Raw genomic sequence first — 17,881 nt, forward strand, 5'->3', positions numbered from 1 at the left:
TCATGGATTTTGAATATCACAGGGAGGTTCCTCCAATCAGTTCTCACATTAAATGGAACATTTAACAAAGTAATTTGAAAATGCAAATCCAGGGGTGCCATTAATATCTTCTTTTAAATAGTATTTCCAGGTACCAGAGAGTCACTCCTACCTGTGTCCCTTTAATACTTTCACCTCCTTCTCCTCGTTCTTTCTCCCTAGAGTGAAAATGTGCAGGACCTCTACATTCACCAGGACTTCAATTCTTATTCTTGCCCAAAAGATCTGAATGCAAACTCTAACATGTTACCAGTGCTTTCTAGAAAACCTCCAGGAAAAAACTCGTCATAGTTTTACTATCTATCTATCATCCATCTAAAACTCTGAGACAGACTTCTTATTCTGACAGGTCTCATTTTTCAAACAACATATCATTCAAATGCGAGAACTCAGGCTATGATAAGAAAATAAACAATTCTATGTTATAGGTCCGAGAAAAAGTACAGCTATACATACCCATTATACATCTTATAGATGTCTGGGAAAATTCCATTAATTTTCACATCTGATCCTGGCCAAAAAAATGTGCCTGTCTTCAGGCCTTGATATTTAGCTGTAAGCCAAATCTGGGGAAGCCAGTGAAGGAAAGTTAGGAAATTATGCAAACATTCATTTCTTAGGAAACCATGTGTTCACGCAACACCAATGCTTTCCTCCCAAATGCTAGAATGTTTTTGACGTTAATAAGCTCCAGCAGTTAGACTACAAAATACCAATGTAATATGACTTTGAACAGCAGCAAAGAGAAATTAAATAATCAGAAATTAAATTAACCTAAAAAATATGAACAGTTGATAACTCCTGCAACTTTTATAGTCATACTTCTACTTAATAGGTTCCTTGTTAAAAGAAGGAAAATTCATGAAAGGAAAAAGAAAAGAAAAATTTACAAATATACATATCTTTAACTTATTGACATTTTTGCTTATGTAACTAACATTTATTAAGCACTTATTATTGCCAATTACAGTTCTAAATAGTATTCCTATAAGCATCCTAGATTATTAATTCAACTAATCATCACAATAACTCTATAAGGTAGTTAACAGTATTTACAGTATTATTTACAGTACAGATACGAGAAAACTGAGGCACAGAAAGAATAATTTACCCAAAGTCACACAGCTTTAAATGTCAGGGCTAAAATTTGAATTTATAACTTGCAAATGCTCTTCTCCTTCCAAGAGGAATATCAAGACTATCCAAATAGACCTTATAGAATTGTCATGGCAATTTATAAAAACTCAAAAGGAGAACACATCTAAATCACAATCAGAGAGAATCTTCTAAGTTAGCAAACGCAAACGAAGTCAAAGTTTACACCTGTAGAAACAGCTTTGTGTAGATCAAAATATCACCCCCAGACTACTGCTCTTCGCTACTAGAACAAAAAGGTAAAATCAAGCAGAAAACTGGCTCAGCATAACCCAAACCCCATTCTGGAATAAACTACATAATGATACAAGCTGTATTTAGAGTTACCTGAATTCATCTCTGTTTGCATAAGGATGGCACAAAACATAGTAAATTAAATGAGTTATTAAAAGATTCCAGGGAATCTGATATTTTACTCTGATAGAAACAGATGAGAATAATAAAAATAATTTTAATAGCTAAAACAAACAACTCACTGGTTCTCCTTTGTACCACTCAGGATTAAATTTCTCTTCACTTTTAAGTGCAAAGTAAGCATTCATTTGGGGATCATACATTTTATTGTCAATGAGGCCATGGGATTCTGGATAAAGTCCCTAAAAGATACAAAATAGAAGTTTTATGCAAGTTTTAAGTTTTTAAAGTTACAGAATAAAATCATCAAAGAGAAATAGACAACTTAAGCTACATGGAACTTAACCCAGCTTAAGGAGAGAAGAACAAAACAATGGGTATTGTTAAAACACAACCAACCACTCAAGATTTTATGGAGTATTTGTGTTTTAATTTATGTAATAGGAGAAAATAAATTAGGAATGATATGGATGAAGTTCTATATTAAGAAGCAGCCTAATTTTGAAAAAAGTACTGTGTTGTCCTTTTGCATTGCTCAGTGAAACATTTCTGCAGAACAAACTCCTTTTTGGTTGGGTCCAAGAATAGCTTGTACCAACACAAGCTAAAGTATTAACTCTCCGGCTTCAACCCTAAGGCCTAATGAATTCTACTTTTTTTTTCTGGATTCAAATTAAATCTTCAAACTTTGAGTGAAACAAAAATAGAGCTGTAATCCTACCTAAAATCAGACAAAGTGGCTTGCTTAGAACTCATACATCAAGATGATTGGAAAGACAGCTGAGAACATGTGAGTGCGGACAGTCTGGGGCTCAAATAAAGTAAGATAAAAACTAATCAGAAAAAACAGAGACTCTTAAATTGAAAGGGAACCAAGAAATCATTTCTTGGAGTCTTCAGTCACCTTTTTTCACAGATGGGAAATGGAGACCCAGAAGGTAAAGTGACCTGCCCAAGGCCACAACTAGTTAATAGAAAAGCTAAGACCAGAACCTAGGTTTCCTTGCTTAACTACACAATGAAAAAGAAGTTATTTTTTTTCTGATCTGAAATCTACTTATTCTCTTGAAAAATGTTACATTTACATCTCACTTCTGTGAACATATAAAAGTTGAAATGCAGAGCTTACTGTGACAATGCTGTAGTGATTGGGGAAAGTTTTTGTTGGATATACTGGTCTCATGTTTTTAGCATATGTTCCACAGGTTTCTACAAGGGAAAAAAATTAAATATTGTTACTAAATACAACTAACAATCTGTTTCCCTCATTTAGCTTTGGTATCACAGACTTCTAAATAGTACTGAAAAATGAACCCAGAAGGGATTTACAACCATATAAAAATTCAGGGTGAATTACAAAGCAACATTTTGGAAAAAAAAAACAACTATTTTCTTCCCAGGAGAAATTAAAAACTGAAATTTTTTAAAGTTCTCCAAAGATTATTTTGGCTTGTCACAAAAGAAGTACAATAAACGTACCTATGTATTTACTGAGAGTGACTGTGATGTTTAAACCAACCTCATATACTCAAGTCTAGTAAATAATGTTTCAGAACTCCAGAAGAACAGCAAAACAGTGTATTTACTTACTTCTAGTTCAGTCCAGCATTATACTCTGGCTACTTAAATACTGATCACTGATAATAAGCAATGTTCTACAGTTTTTATACCCATATTTAATTTTTTCTTTTTTCAGTAACAATGATGATACAAGTGATGCCCATATTATTGGTGGTTAATGTGATTTAAAACTTTGGCATTAATACTAAGAAAAGACTATTCTACTATTGCATTAGTAACTTATACAATAATCATTCAATTAAGGCTTTATTGAGATAAAGAAGTTGGAAGGATGCTACACGATACTATAAGATAAATAAAAAATATTCTATATCTACACTACTAGAAACATAGCAGAAATACCTTCAGTTTTTGAAATGCTATTTTAAGATGTAATACATATTAGATAAATATATAAATAATTTGTCCATAAAAGGAATCCAAAAGTCTAAGAAAAAAAAGTATATCTTATCTCATCCTTATATCTCCATCTATCACCAAGGGATAAAAATCCTAAAATAACTACTATTATCTCAGAATTATTTAAAAGGCAGTTTCAGAACAATTACAATATTAAATACTAGTTCCTTATCATTAGGTTGAACTCTTTTGCAATAGAGGAGTTTAGTAAAACAGATTCTGCCAGTATTTTTCCAAAAAAAGACTCCCTCCTTAGTCTACCTCACTGAAACTGTGGCACTCCAATAGTAAACTCTAAAGTTACTCACTCAGCTTGCTAATAACAGGAAGAAGTCCACCCCAAGTGTGTAAATATTCTGCCCTGAAACCATCCAAAGAAAATAAAAGGGTAGGAGGCATTTCAAACCTGGATAATGAGAAAGAAAGAAAAAAACATTGTTTAAAGAAGAAAGAAGACACAGATCCAGTGAAGATTTTCCACTGAGGATGGTATGTAATCTAAGGTAAACTAACAAGCTCAACAAACATCCTCATAAAGAATATTTTGTAAGCATCTATATTCATATATATGTTTTTATATTTTATTATATATATCATCAAATAGTACTGATTAAGCACTCATACCATTTTGAGCCACCATACAGAGACCATCATTTATGATTCCTGCTATTCCAAAAGCTAGACCAAAAGCAACTAAAATGTAATAATATTTTCCCAATTTGCAAGAGAATAAATGTTAAATAGCATGTTCTAAATTATGTTCTCGTTTCCACTATTTTTTTCCTGTAAAAGCATTTTCTGATATTGTCTCTACTTGAACCTAATAGATAGTATCTCATATTACATAAATTATATACAATATTTAGCTTCTAAGTTTATATTTAAAAGATATTAATATTTAATAGAGAAGTTGGTGAGGTATTTACTACATTTAAATATATAAACAACAAAGAAATGATCCAAAGCTAGAAATGAACAAACAATGAAGGTACACATACACACACACACACACACACACACACACACAGATTTACATGTGTGGTATGGAAATCCAAAGAGGGAAGCAAAAAAACATGTATAATGATATACTCAACAAAAGAGAATAACTATGGACAACCATTCCATGGCTACACCAAAACAGGCATGCTTCAGAAATTTTGCAGCTTCTAATGACATCTGATAGACAGTAGGAAAGTCGTATATCATTGGATAACCATGAAAAAACTTTCCACTGAAAGTTTACTCAGTAATTTAAAAATCTGAGCACAAAGATTTACCTTACCTTGCCTTTTCCAACTCTACTGCCTCCCCAGCTTACTCTCATACCCAAACACAAATGGAAAAAGGAGGAAATTTGTGTATAATTTCCAGTAACTAGTATTTGTACCATAGTTCTGTTGGGAGACTCTGCAGAATCAGCTGCATATAGTCTCAATGGTCCATGTCTATATATAATTATTTCTATTCAATCAACAGAAAACATAAAAACAGTTTGCTGGGCCTCCAGGTAAATATACGGGTATAATAATTTCCAGTATAATAAAATGTGTCCTAAATTATGGTCTTCTTGTAAAGAAAGGAGGACATATATTTTCCACTAACAGAGTCAACATTACAATTGGAAAATAATAGTCAATGTTTAGAAGGAAAAGGAAGATTCAAAATTCATTAAGTGTAAAATTTCCAATATACCTTGGACTTAACAGACATCTTAGGATATATGAGAAGTCCTCTTTGAAAAAAGTCTCTTCTGTTGGAATTTTTTGGGTTTAGTTTTTGCTGCTGTTATTACTGTTGTTTTAAACAGAAAAGAACTCTTCCAACCAACAGAAAACAAAAATACATATTTAAAAAACAAAAATAAATTATATACATAAGTAAGCTAAAATACAGCTTTAAAATGTTTAACAGTCTGGAAAAATCATTATTTTAAAAACATAAAAATATATTTCTGAAGATTGATAATTCAAATTATATGAATTTGAATTCATATATCTTTGTTCAAGTGGAGCAAAGATAATTATGTTTAATACTGTCACCAAATTTCCACCTTCTGAATTCCACATAAATTTTTTTGATGACCTTGTAAACAAAAGGTATTGTAAAAATACTCTAAATAAAAAAATAACAAGTATAAATTATAAAAATTATGTAACATCTTCTCACAGACATGTTATCCCAAAAATATATAAATGAACCAAAACACAAAAAGAAATAAAAAGAAGCTGTAATTTGCTATAAGTTCAACGTGAAAAACGTCAAATGAATGTAAAGATCCTTCCTTCCTAAGAAGGAAAACACAAATACTTTCACCCAACACTCATGAATACTAAATATTTATGACCTCTCTTCTTTCCACTAGCTTCCAGAGTGGGGAGTCATGCCATAATCATCTCTATACCACCAGTGCCAAAAGAAGGCTTAACTAAAAATAATATTTACCGAACCAATGAATAATTATTATTTTTATTTGGAAAGAGAAAAAAATGGTACTCCTAAAAAAAAATTAGTATCTCAGAATATAACCTTACCCTGCTGGACACTGTGGATCATTAATGCTCTCACATGTTTCTTCTGCCCAACTTTTCTCACCTAAAACATTTTCAAGAAGTACAATGAGTTAAACACACTCAATAGAAACAATGATTGTGATGTCTGTGAGACACATTAGGACAGATTCCAAAAACAAAATATGTTAACAGATACATAGATAATATGGGACGTGATTCTAGGGAAACAAAGCAAATAAAGGGAGTTATTCTGTTTCAAAATAAAAGTTAGCTGATATCAGGCATTAAAAATGAATGTATAGTTGCAAGACTAAAACATACTACTGTATTTGGGAGAACTTGAAGGCACCTTTTCCATTTTCAAATTGTTAATATTTTCAGCCAAAATTTACAACCCTCCTTCTATCCACCCAAAAAAATCTTCTGGTATTAAATCCTTGATGTCTCAGTTCCTCTCATACAGAGCCAGGTTCTGTCAAAGAATTTCAAGGAACCCTGTAACACCTAGAGGAGACATCATAATAACATCAGTTTACGCAGAATCTTATGCACTAACTTCACATCCACTCTCTCAATGCACAGCAGACATCGTCCTCACTTACTATAAAGGAACCTGTTATATAGTCAGCCAGGACCGCAAAAGTGATCTTTCCACAAGTACAGCGTTAAATATGCAGCTAATATCAAAATAACATGAGGGGGTTATAGCAGGAGAGGGAGTGACTACAGATAAAACAACATTGGCCGTGTTCGATAATGGTAATTATTAAGCTGGGTGATGCAAGCTTCATCACATATTCTCTCTATTCAGGTAAATATGTTTGAAATTTTCCGTAATACAATGTTTTTTAAATATTTTTTCAGCCAGTATGGTTGGTCAATAACTATGACTTCTAATGTAAAAAATACATCTGTGCTAAACCCCGCTAGGACCTAGGAAGATGTAAGCCTGCATCTGAACCCGGCAAGGGCATGACCTCCTGACCTTGGCACACGGAGCCATGGTTGATGCAGCAGTCACCCTTGTCCTTGCAGTCATCCGAACAGGAGCAGAGGCTTCGGGACAACCTTTTCTCACCACACCTGAATTTGTTGCAAGTCCATATCCGTTCTAGAAACAAATATCAACATAATACATTTCATGGTCCAAATTCAACATGTCCAAAGTGAATACAGAAATGTCTCTGGAACATGATCCAGGAAGAGACAATGGACCATTTGCTAACCCTTAGTCAGTCACAGAACCTGCGACCACAGTGGTCACTCTGAACTAAGAGAAAATACGCAGGCAGTAATTATTATTCACTAAAAAGCCAGAATCTCATCATTTTAAAACGTTAACAAACATAATTCTTATTATACAACTCCCATGTCCATCTTGGCTTCTTCCACCAGTCATTGTCAGAGTTCTCAAAATTTAATCTAAACCTGGCTCGCTCTCATTTAAATGTTATTCCATGTCATACGTAGAGAAGACCAAATCAAACAGAAAATTTCCATAGTCTGATAGTTTTACTTTGAAGTTTAAGTGGACATCTTAAGAACTCTTGCTTTAATAAGCCCATAGAAATATTCATAATTTTAGGCAGCCTTTTTTTGAACTTAGGTGAAATGCAAATTAGACTACATAGGCTGTCAGCATACATTAAAAACAGGCAGTTTTGCTATCCATAAAACTTTTAACAAGGCAAAATATGTAAATGTTTTTTCTCTCAGAAAATATAAAGGCCAAATTTTTTAAAATCTCAAATGGGTTAGGTAAATCACATACCTAAAAGATGTAGAACTTTTCTTTGCTCTTTTACCAAGGCCCATGACTCCATCTTTTCCCCTGCATATTTTTACCTGGTTCTATACACGTCTCCTGGTAATCTAGACAGCAGTTTCCAAGGTCAACGCAGGCAACGTCACAGCGACAGTTCCCAAATGTTCTCTCAAAACAGCGACCTTTGCAACTTTTAACTGAAAATATTGAAGGAGTTAGATGTTTCTAATCATTATATAATTACAAAGCAAACATCAATTAATACACCTAAGTTAGTTATAGTCAGGTTCAAATATTGTTTTAGAAAACACAGATGGGGTGGGCAATAAAGTTAACCAAGAATCTTTTCACAAATACATGTAGAAAGTGACACAAACAGAAGGCAGTAACCTTATAGAGTTTGCAATTTTATCTCTTGCCATAGGAAAAAAAGATGACTTTTTTCTTTTATATATTATAAACTCTACTGGGGGTAATAAAACTTAAATACTTTTTTTTTTTTTTTTTTTTTGTGGTATGCGGGCCTCCCCCTGCTGCGGCCTCTCCCGTTGCGGAGCACAGGCTCCGGACGCGCAGGCCCAGCGGCCACGGCCCACGGGCCCAGCCGCTCCGCGGCATGCGGGATCCTCCCAAACCGGGGCGCGAACCCGGCTCCCCCGCATCGGCAGGCGGACGCGCAACCACTGCGCCACCAGGGAAGCCCTTAAATACTTTTGAATAATAAAGAAAAGAAAAATAAGAAGAGCTTGTTCTGAAGATTTTATGCAGAGTTCTCTAAAAAGTGATAATCTATGAATATTTCAGAAAGACAGAGAATACCTGACTTACATCATTCTCAGTCTGGTTTGTAAAGGAGAAGTAATGTGTTTGTACAGAACATGTTCTGCGGGACCCATCTCCCACCATCACCTAAAACATCCATTGCACCTTCAGTTCCAGCCTGCTCCCTTTGAGAAACTTTCCCAAACTCCCAGTCTAGGTCCTTTTTCCTTTTCTTAAGTTTGTATAAAACCTTACCCTTCATCTCAGTCACTTACTTCCATTTGTAACTAGATCATTTTGGTTAATATCCCAGTCTCACCCTAGAGCACAAACTTCTTAAGAACAAAGACTACATCTGGATGTTAACCCAGTACACTGTATCCCTGGTGCCTAGCAAGAGCCTTGACTATAGCTGGTACTACTAAGTTTTTGTTAAATGGATAAATGGCAGATATAGATGGAAAATACTTTTCATTAAAAACAATTTTACATTGTAACTCTTTACTAATTACCTAGAATAAGCTAAGTTTTTACTGGATTACTAAAACATCAGGATGGTAAGAAAAAAAATCCACTTATAAAATAACGGAAGTCCAAAAGAAAAAAATGAATAATCCTAGCTCTTGACTGCAATGGTCTCCTGACCCAAGAAGACACTGCCACAGAGTTTAACTCTCATTTAACACCGGGAAACTAGGCAATTTTAAGGACATGAAATGACAATAATAATTTCTAGGGTCAAAAATATTAACTTTCCTGACCCAAGGGGGAAAAGCTATTATAATAATAGCTATTACTTGGAGCTCACTAATATGTTCCTAGTCATTTAAAAAATAATATGCATTCCATGTTGAGTTTAGATTAAAATTGCTGTCTTCAATCATTCGGTTTTATTTTTACACGGCAAACTAAACTCAAGGGGAATTACTTTGTGTCTAAAGGCTACATAGGTGAACACTAAAGTCTATAGCTTTTTAATTTTATTAAACATTGACAGTTTGCTCTGAATAGTTGCTGACTAAATATATAAAATTACATTTCATTCATTTCAACAATAAATGACAGCTTAACAATCACTAAAATTTTTTAAATGACTAATATTACAATTACAGAATAGTTGAACAGAAGGATTTGTTCAATTTTCAAAACCAAATTCCCTAGGAAGACCATCAATGATTTTAACGGGGAAAAAATAAAAACTACCTCAGAGCCAAAATAATGACTGCTACAGCGTACTGTGATTCATAGTTTTATTATTCATAGTAATCTTGTCAGTGTTGGCTAGATTTCTGCGCTCAATAAAAAAAAAATATATATATATATATAGAAGCCTAAAAATATCACTGTTGCTTTGAAATGTCTGCAATTTTAAAAGACTTACAAGCATGTAAGGATAAGTTTCTGGTTGCCCAGGGATGCTAACTGGTTACCTAGTAACCTCCAGGGCTAACTCCTTAGGGAGAAAAAGTGTTTGGGAGTCACTGGAGAAAGTCAGGGAGAGAGGCTCCAGGAGCACAGCACCAGAACCTGTCAGCCAGCTGCTTGTTTGTGTCTTTGGTCTTTATTTTTTGTTGTTTTGAGGTTTTTCTGTTTGGTTGGTTGGTTGGTTTTTTGGTCATAGCCCCTCTTCATCATTTTGGGATGAAGTTCTGCAAGTAAATAAAATAGTATATGGCTAAAATAATAAAAGAGCTTCAAGAAAAAGGCTCAAACCAGTATCAAATTTGCACTATCTATGGAGTACTCAAGGGATTAGGACATAACGCTTATCTCAATCACATTCTGAAAAAGGCTGACTAGTACCCCTACACACACACACACACACACACACACACACACACACACACACACACACTAATTACTGTACTAATTACCTTCTTTGGCACAGCTTGGTTTCAACCCAAATATACAACCAAGGATTGTCGTTAACACACAGACTGACAATACCTGTGGAGAGAAAAAAAAAATGATGTAGTTTCAAAGCCCTTTTATTTCTGCAAATGTTTTATTTCTTTAAATACTTCTAAACTTGTTGGTGCTGCTCTGTTTCCTAATCTGGTGCTGGTCACATGATGTGTGCACGTTGGAAAAATTCAAACTGCACATTTTTGCTTCAGGTACTTTTCTGTATGTATGTCATACTTCAACAAAAAGTTTACTTAAATATTAGCAAACAAATCTATGCCTTCCTAGGTTAATGTTGCCAGAAATTTCCCAGTTGATGTAAATGAATCCAGTCCAAAAATTTATAATAATTAAGGTAGGGAGAAAAGAAAACCTAACAATTTTCTACTTGTTAATCCATAAAAGGCAATATGAGAATATCAGATGCCTCTTTTAACAGTTTAATTACACAAACCTAAACACTATTCTCATATTCACTGTGACAGCTTGTGGAATGAGCAACAGACAGGGTCGGATGCCTACATCCCGGACCCAAATGTCACCACAAACTGGTTGTGTAGAGATTTGGAGCAGGTCACTTTAACATTCCAGACATCAATTTACTCACTTATAAAATTAAAGGGCTGGACTCCTTGGGTCCCTAAAAATCTTTCCAGCTCTAACATTTTGCAACTTTCTCATTCTCCACTATTCTGGACTTTGACATTTGACTTTAACTAGATCATTTGGTTAATATGGTGTAAGTGCTTACACCATATAACTCCCAAAACAATGACAGACGTTTATTTGTGAGTTAGAAAAAAAAAAAAAGGAGAATAATCTACAAAATAGTCAATATTTTTCAGTGGAATGGAGTTCCCTTGGCAGCTCTCTGGAATGTCACATTTCAGGAAAATTCAATAAAATATGCATTGAGCACCAACTATGTGTAAAGACTATACTATGCATTGAAGGAAAGAATAAGAGATCCCCCAGGGAGCTTCTACTTTGGGGGAAAAGGCAAAAGCAACAGCACAAATGGCTCATATTTGGAAGACTCTAGTTGCAGACTTCTATAGCTGTTTAAAGAAGAAAAGCTGGGGTGGCTGGTGAGAAAGAGATCAGAAAAGATTTCATAGAGGAAGCCTCTGGGCTGGACTCTGAAGAGGGGAAATGATGGCATGATATTGCCAGGCAGAGCTGAGGGAAGGGAAGAGAGGGCAGAGCAGAGAAAAGTCAGTATAAGGAAAGGCTTGCAGGAAGGAAGGCATATGGGAGGTGGCAGATGAATGATGAGCAGCCTACTTTGGCTGGAACCAAGAATATGAAAAAGGGGAATGGACACAGTATGGAAAGGTGGCGTGGCATTTCCCAAAAGCCAAGATGAAGAGATACTAAAGACGGGAGGGATGTGTGAATGGGACAGGGTGGGTGGTGGGTAGAGGCTTTTTTTATGTTTTCTGAACTCATTCCCTCAAATAAAACATACTGAGTATTGACTGTATGCTGATCGGTTTAGGTACTGGGTACTCAGTAATAAAAGAGACATGACCTCTGTCCTCAGCATGCCTACTGTCAAGGGACTGCAGAACTAAAGAGGAAGTGAATGGCAAACTGAGGAAGCAGGTCTAACTCATTTTCAAAAGAAAATGAAGGTAAAGGAAAGAAGAGTGAAAGTACAGTGGGTCTAAAATACAACAGGGTCTAGGTCAGGTTGTTTTTTTAGGAAATCAAAAACCTAAATGGGCTTCCCTGGTGGCGCAGTGGTTGAGAATCCGCCTGCCGATGCAGGGGACACGGGTTCGTGCCCCGGTCCGGGAAGATCCCACATGCCGCGGAGCGGCTGGGCCCGTGAGCCATGGCCGCTGGGCCTGCGCGTCCGGATCCTGTGCTCCGCAGCGGGAGAGGCCACAACAGTGAGAGGCCCGCCTACCGCAAAAAAAAAAAAAAAAGAAAAAAAAAAAAAAACCTAAATGTATATATGTCCATTAAAATAAAGAGCCATCAGAAGAAGAGCTTGAACAAATAAGTAAAGAATGGCAAATAGAACAAGGTCATAAGAGTACTAATGGATTCTCCTAAGTCTTTAATGGTGGTGTAAACTAACACAAACTATGGAAGAGTAATTCTAAAGGATCTATCAAAAACAATAAAAACTCTCTTACTGTCAATTATAAATATATAGGGAAATGAAAAAATAGTAAAACTAATCTGTATTTAGTATCCTGTAATTTAAACCGTGGAAAATTAAAGTTTTATTTCTTTGTAATAAACCTATCAAGAATCGTTTGAACAGTACTTTATCTACTTCTCACAATACAGAGTGAGAACCTTTCATATGCCTTGGCAAATTGTCACATTCCTTTCTAAGTTTAGATAAGGTTCCAATGTTTTAACCTTTGTACTTTTAATATCATGAAATATCTCCAAAAATTCCATTAATATGAATCTTTGTATCACTGTCACTTCCTCTGGGACACCTTCATCCTTTTCATCACAACCATGCTTCTCACGTCAATAAATTCGTTGTCACTAAGTTCCTTTGGCTGTATATCTAGAGTCTATTGAACAGCGGCAGTGACAGCCTACCCACAGTCAGCTATCTCTTCCGTAACTCCATCTACATTTGATCTGAATTTTATTTCCAGCATTATCACTTTTCTTTTTTAAACTGCACTTTATCAGCCAATTCCCTCTTTCAATTATTCATTTCTATAAAATGTGATGTAGGTCTACCACTGGCGGATAAAAAAGCAACACAAGTACTTGTTTTTCTGTCTGTGCTGAACTGACCGACAGATGCATAGTAACCAATCACTGACACACTTTAAAAGAAGTGACATTGGTCACTGACCATGATATGCATCTGCTATTTGCATAGTGTTTTGTGGACTGAAAAAGCTAGTAGCAAAGATTGTACTTTATGCAATTACTCACAGTCAATAAATCTTAGTTACTGAAATTTGAACCATGTTGTTGGGAGACTGGTGTTATTTAATTAAACTGTGGGAACTGAAATTGTACATGTCAGAGAACCACGCAAAGCTGGCACTGCCTGTACTCTCACAAGTGGGCAGTAATATAGTATATAACATAATAAGATATATATCCAAGGACGGTTAATTCAGAACTGTTCGTATTTGAAAAAAAGAAACAAAAAACCAGAAACAACCTAAGCTCATTATAAGAAACTGGTTTAAACAGTCAGGTTAATCATACAATAAAATACTCTCAGGGGATTAGCCTCAGAGATAGGTGCGTAAAAAGAAGGCTTAAAGATACAAAAACCAAAAAAGGCCCAGGGGTAGCCATAGGAAGTTGGAAGCAGCCCTTCAATCCTTCTCTGTGAGTAAGAAGCATCTGTGGGGAGTGGGGAAGCCAAGGTGGGGCTCTGAAGTGATGAAGGAGGCTTAGGAGACCCCACGTGAAGGATGGCAGCAAATCAGTAGGGACAACAGAGATGGAGTCAATAAGGGAAGTGTGAACACACCCTCCAGCTCTGGGGGCCCAGCTTAACTGAGATCATGAATTGTTTGTACTAAGACCCAGAGGCCTGGAATTCCAGGAGTAGGAGTGGGGGAGTGGGATAAAAAGATAACATGGCATGGGGAGATAGGAAGGGAGGGGAAACAGAAAAGGGGACAAGAGAGTCAAGGTGTGACTGCAACAGCTGAACAGGGAGGGTTAGGACCATGTGAACATGGGTATTTGGATGGAGAACTGTGAGAATTGAAGGATCGAGCGAATGAAGGAGTGGGAATGAGGGAGGGAGTGAGGAAGAAAGAAGAACAGAAGTTATGGACTCTGAAGAGAATTTCAGAGTCTGAGTTCTCAGAAGTCGGACGGTTTGGAGTGAAGGTGAACCCAAAAGTAGAAACCTGAAATTGGCATAAGGTACTTGCTGGAAGTAAGAAGACGAAAAAGTTCTACTACTTTTACTAGTAATAGGAGTTAACCTTTTGACAATGAATGAAAATCATGATAAGTTATTTATATTCTCAAATTTATTGACTTACAATACATATTCCCTCACTGCTGAAGAAATTCAGTCATGAAGATGTATTACCAATAACCTTACTGTTCTAAGTAAATATAAAACAAAACTTGTGAACAGTTCTGCTACAAATAAGTCTCATCTTGAAGAAAACTATGAAAAGATTTAGTGGTAAGCAAGCATTTAAATTGCAACCATGCGTTTAAAGCATACATGATATATGAAAATCTGTGCCCTCTTGTTAAGCTACGGAAGAGGCATGCTGATTTTTTTAATCACCTCTTTGTTACTAAAAGATGTTATTTAGGTTTACCTTTTAGATAATGCATAGCATGAAACTGAAGCTAAAGTATGACCATAGAAACAATCATTTCACCTCTGTAAAAGATGAAATTTAAATTACCTACTACTTTGTTACACAACACCCAATCAGAATAGTTTTTAGTAGGAAATTTCTCTCCAACGATTATCAGAGCTGTGAAATCTAATTCAATTTGAATTTTCTTCTCAAAGTAGTTTAATCCAACAATGTCAAAATCCACCATCCTTTCATACCTCTATAACAATTTAGGTAGTTTTCAAGTTTTCATATTTTCTTAGAAGCTATAGACAAAATATTTTATCTTAGAAAACATGCAGCTTGGAGACATATAAGTAAAAGTGAAGTTGGAATGTTTTGCCTCTATGTTAGAACAACATTTATTTGGAGTTTCCTGCTTGTTTAGTTAGAGTCCCTGAATCATTTCTTGGACATTTAGTGAACCAAAACAGATATAAAGAAATCACTCAATTTTTTTTCTCACAAATTCCCTCAAACACAGTGGCGTTAACATGAGTATTATTCTTTCTTTATCAAGTATTCATACAAATATGTGTCTACTGGCCTTTGCTAAAGGCCAGAGATGCAAATGAAAGCAAGTCCTCCCCTGACAGAGAAAGCATGTGGACATTACAATGAATGATTACAGTGGAATGGACAAGAGCTACAGTTGAAATATGTAAAAAATGTTAACATGCTACCAGCACACTGGAGAGAAGAAAAGGAGAGAATGGTTACAAAAGGCTTCACAAAGAGAGAGGTGGGAAAAAAGGAGTTTCCCCTTCAATCAATAAACAAATGTTTGAGTGCCTGCAAAATGCACTGGATTTCGATTCTGCGGAGAAGTACAAAATTAAAACAAAAAGAATTTGTGGTGAAATCCCTAATCTGAGTTGATAATCTACTCAGGGCAACAACTCTAGAATTTGTTGATGATAAAGACATGAGACAGTGAGAAGTAACCTAAGAATTAAACTACATAGTGACAATGTGTCACCCATGCACCCATGCATAGGTACAGAAACTATTTTTTAACTGTACAGGCTTGCTGTGTTTTATCAACAAGATGCCACAAAGGCCCGTGGCAAAACCAGACTGAACCAGCTAGATCCAAGATGGCAGACAAAGTAGGCTAATGGTCACCAGTTTCCTTGACTTGATTTATCTCTGTGTTTCCACATCAACCCCTGAGAGCTGAAGGACACTTGCCCTGATTTAACTCTGTGTTTGTTTCAAAAGTACCCGGTGTTGGGCCGATGGTTTGCAGCTGTACTGGGAGAGATACATGCTTTGAGAGATACACAGCGGTCGACCGCTCGGAACCCGGCCCTGACTTGACCACAGGACCGCATCTGTGCAGATGAAACCTGGAGGAGTACTCTGCTTGCACAACTGGTGCCGTGTGCAAAGGAGTGTGGAAGACCGCACGTGCCCGGACTGCCCCTGGAAATCTCCACCCCTTCCCTAGTGCCCTGATGACCTGTCTCCTGACCCTTAAGATTCCCTTACTTCCCTCCCTTAGAGGAGATGGTGCCTTTAGAGCATGAGCTCCCCTTCTCCATTCCCTGGCCATTGAATAAAAGCCTGTCTTGCTTTCACCAAACTCAGTTTCGTTACTGGCAGCGTGAACCTGAGTGGGAAAGAACTCCCTGATCCAGCCAGGGGGCCTCAGTTCAGCTAGGGCCCCAAGAGAGGGGCCTGGTGTCTAATTCAGTAACAAATCTATGCAATGGTGCTTTGTGCAAAGCCAGGGAAGTATAGAAAATAACACCAGTCTGGGAAAGAGAGAATAACAGTGACTACAGTAGTAGCCATCACTTCTACAGAACAATAGCAACCATCCCTTCTGTAGTACTTACTATGTGCTAGGCACTTTTCTAAGAGTTTTCTATCAAATCATTTAATCCTCACAATAACGCTATGACACGGATTACTGTATTTACCCAGTTTAAGGAAACTTAGCTGCAGAGAGGTTAGCAACTTGCCAAGGATCACACAGTTGATAAGCGACATGGGCAAGATTAGGACTTAAGCAGCCAGATTGTAAAGAGAGTGGGGCAGGAGGGAGGGACACGGGAGTGGCTGAAAGGTGGCTGTGGCCTTCGGGGCAGTGTGGAGCTGCTGTGGATTTAAACATGAAAGTGACATGACTGGATTTATAAATTCTAGAAAGATCCTTTGGTGACACTGTGAAAGGCTGAGCCATAAGTCACTCACCTGCCTGTCTTCTCTCAGGAGATGCTCTGTCCTCCTCTGGGTCTTTCCAATTACTGCAGCCCTGACCACGCTCTGGGAGATTTGTCTGTCTGCCTGTCTTTGACTGCACTGTGAGCTCCAGTGAGGCATGGATTTATTGACTCATCTCTGTATTTTCTAGGTCTAGCAGAGTGCCTAGCGCATAGACATTCAAAATAACTGCTGACCTGAAAAATCAGTAAACTGATTTAATTAAACAATTTGGGGGGAAAACTATAAATCTCCCCCTTTTCTTCATCTGAGTTGACAAAGTCAATCAGTTTGTTAAGTGCCTTTATACAAGGCTGCCTATAATAAATACAGGCGAAAAGCATTTTTTTAGGAAATGGACAATTGCTGGATTTGGTATTCAAATGTGACAGATGCCTCTCCAGTTTGAAGATGAATTAGCTGACCACACTGCCTATCAGTCAGTCATCTGACCTTTTACTCAAGCAGCATGCTTTCTGGAAACGACTCCGTGGGAACTCAGACCTACGCGTTGCTGGAGTCTTCAAGGGATTTCCTTTCCTAGAGGATGAGGATTAGATCCTAATGCAATAAGCCCAGTGCCAAGAAACTCCCACCGGGGGCTCAGAGGGATGTCATGCTCAAAGATAATGTCTTGTTTTTGAAGAACTTTGAAGTGTTACAAAGTTCAGTGTAGAAGTTAGAACAACTGCTTGAGCGCATTGAGAAGTTTTTTAAAGACAAGGTTCTAACTTTTGCTTGGCCTCTTATATACTCAGTATCGTTTTAGTTACATTTGACTTAACTGAAGATTCTCCCAAATGGCAGTGAAGTTTTATGTGAAGGAATTTATATAACTAGTCAAATGAAAATGGGGGAAGGAGATACTATGCACTGGACAAGCACATCACTTA

At 36.6% G+C, this 17,881-nt stretch overlaps 1 protein-coding gene across 1 annotated transcript in view; it reads right to left on the reverse strand.

Moving 5' to 3' along the window:
- ENPP1 (ectonucleotide pyrophosphatase/phosphodiesterase 1) overlaps positions 1-17,881 on the reverse strand; it is a 67,845-nt gene that overhangs the window by 24,725 nt on the left and 25,239 nt on the right. Inside the window, exons 2-9 of the mRNA XM_024122620.3 lie at positions 10,440-10,512; positions 7,884-8,000; positions 7,024-7,149; positions 6,060-6,120; positions 3,837-3,934; positions 2,678-2,757; positions 1,671-1,790; positions 496-605 (exon numbers count right to left, since the gene is read on the reverse strand). Coding sequence (XP_023978388.1) covers positions 496-605; positions 1,671-1,790; positions 2,678-2,757; positions 3,837-3,934; positions 6,060-6,120; positions 7,024-7,149; positions 7,884-8,000; positions 10,440-10,512 — 785 coding nt within the window. The remainder of the gene's footprint in view (positions 1-495; positions 606-1,670; positions 1,791-2,677; positions 2,758-3,836; positions 3,935-6,059; positions 6,121-7,023; positions 7,150-7,883; positions 8,001-10,439; positions 10,513-17,881) is intronic.

The sequence above is a fragment of the Physeter macrocephalus genome, chromosome 10 (genome assembly GCF_002837175.3).
Source record: "Physeter macrocephalus isolate SW-GA chromosome 10, ASM283717v5, whole genome shotgun sequence".
In the NCBI taxonomy this organism is placed as follows: domain Eukaryota; kingdom Metazoa; phylum Chordata; class Mammalia; order Artiodactyla; family Physeteridae; genus Physeter; species Physeter macrocephalus.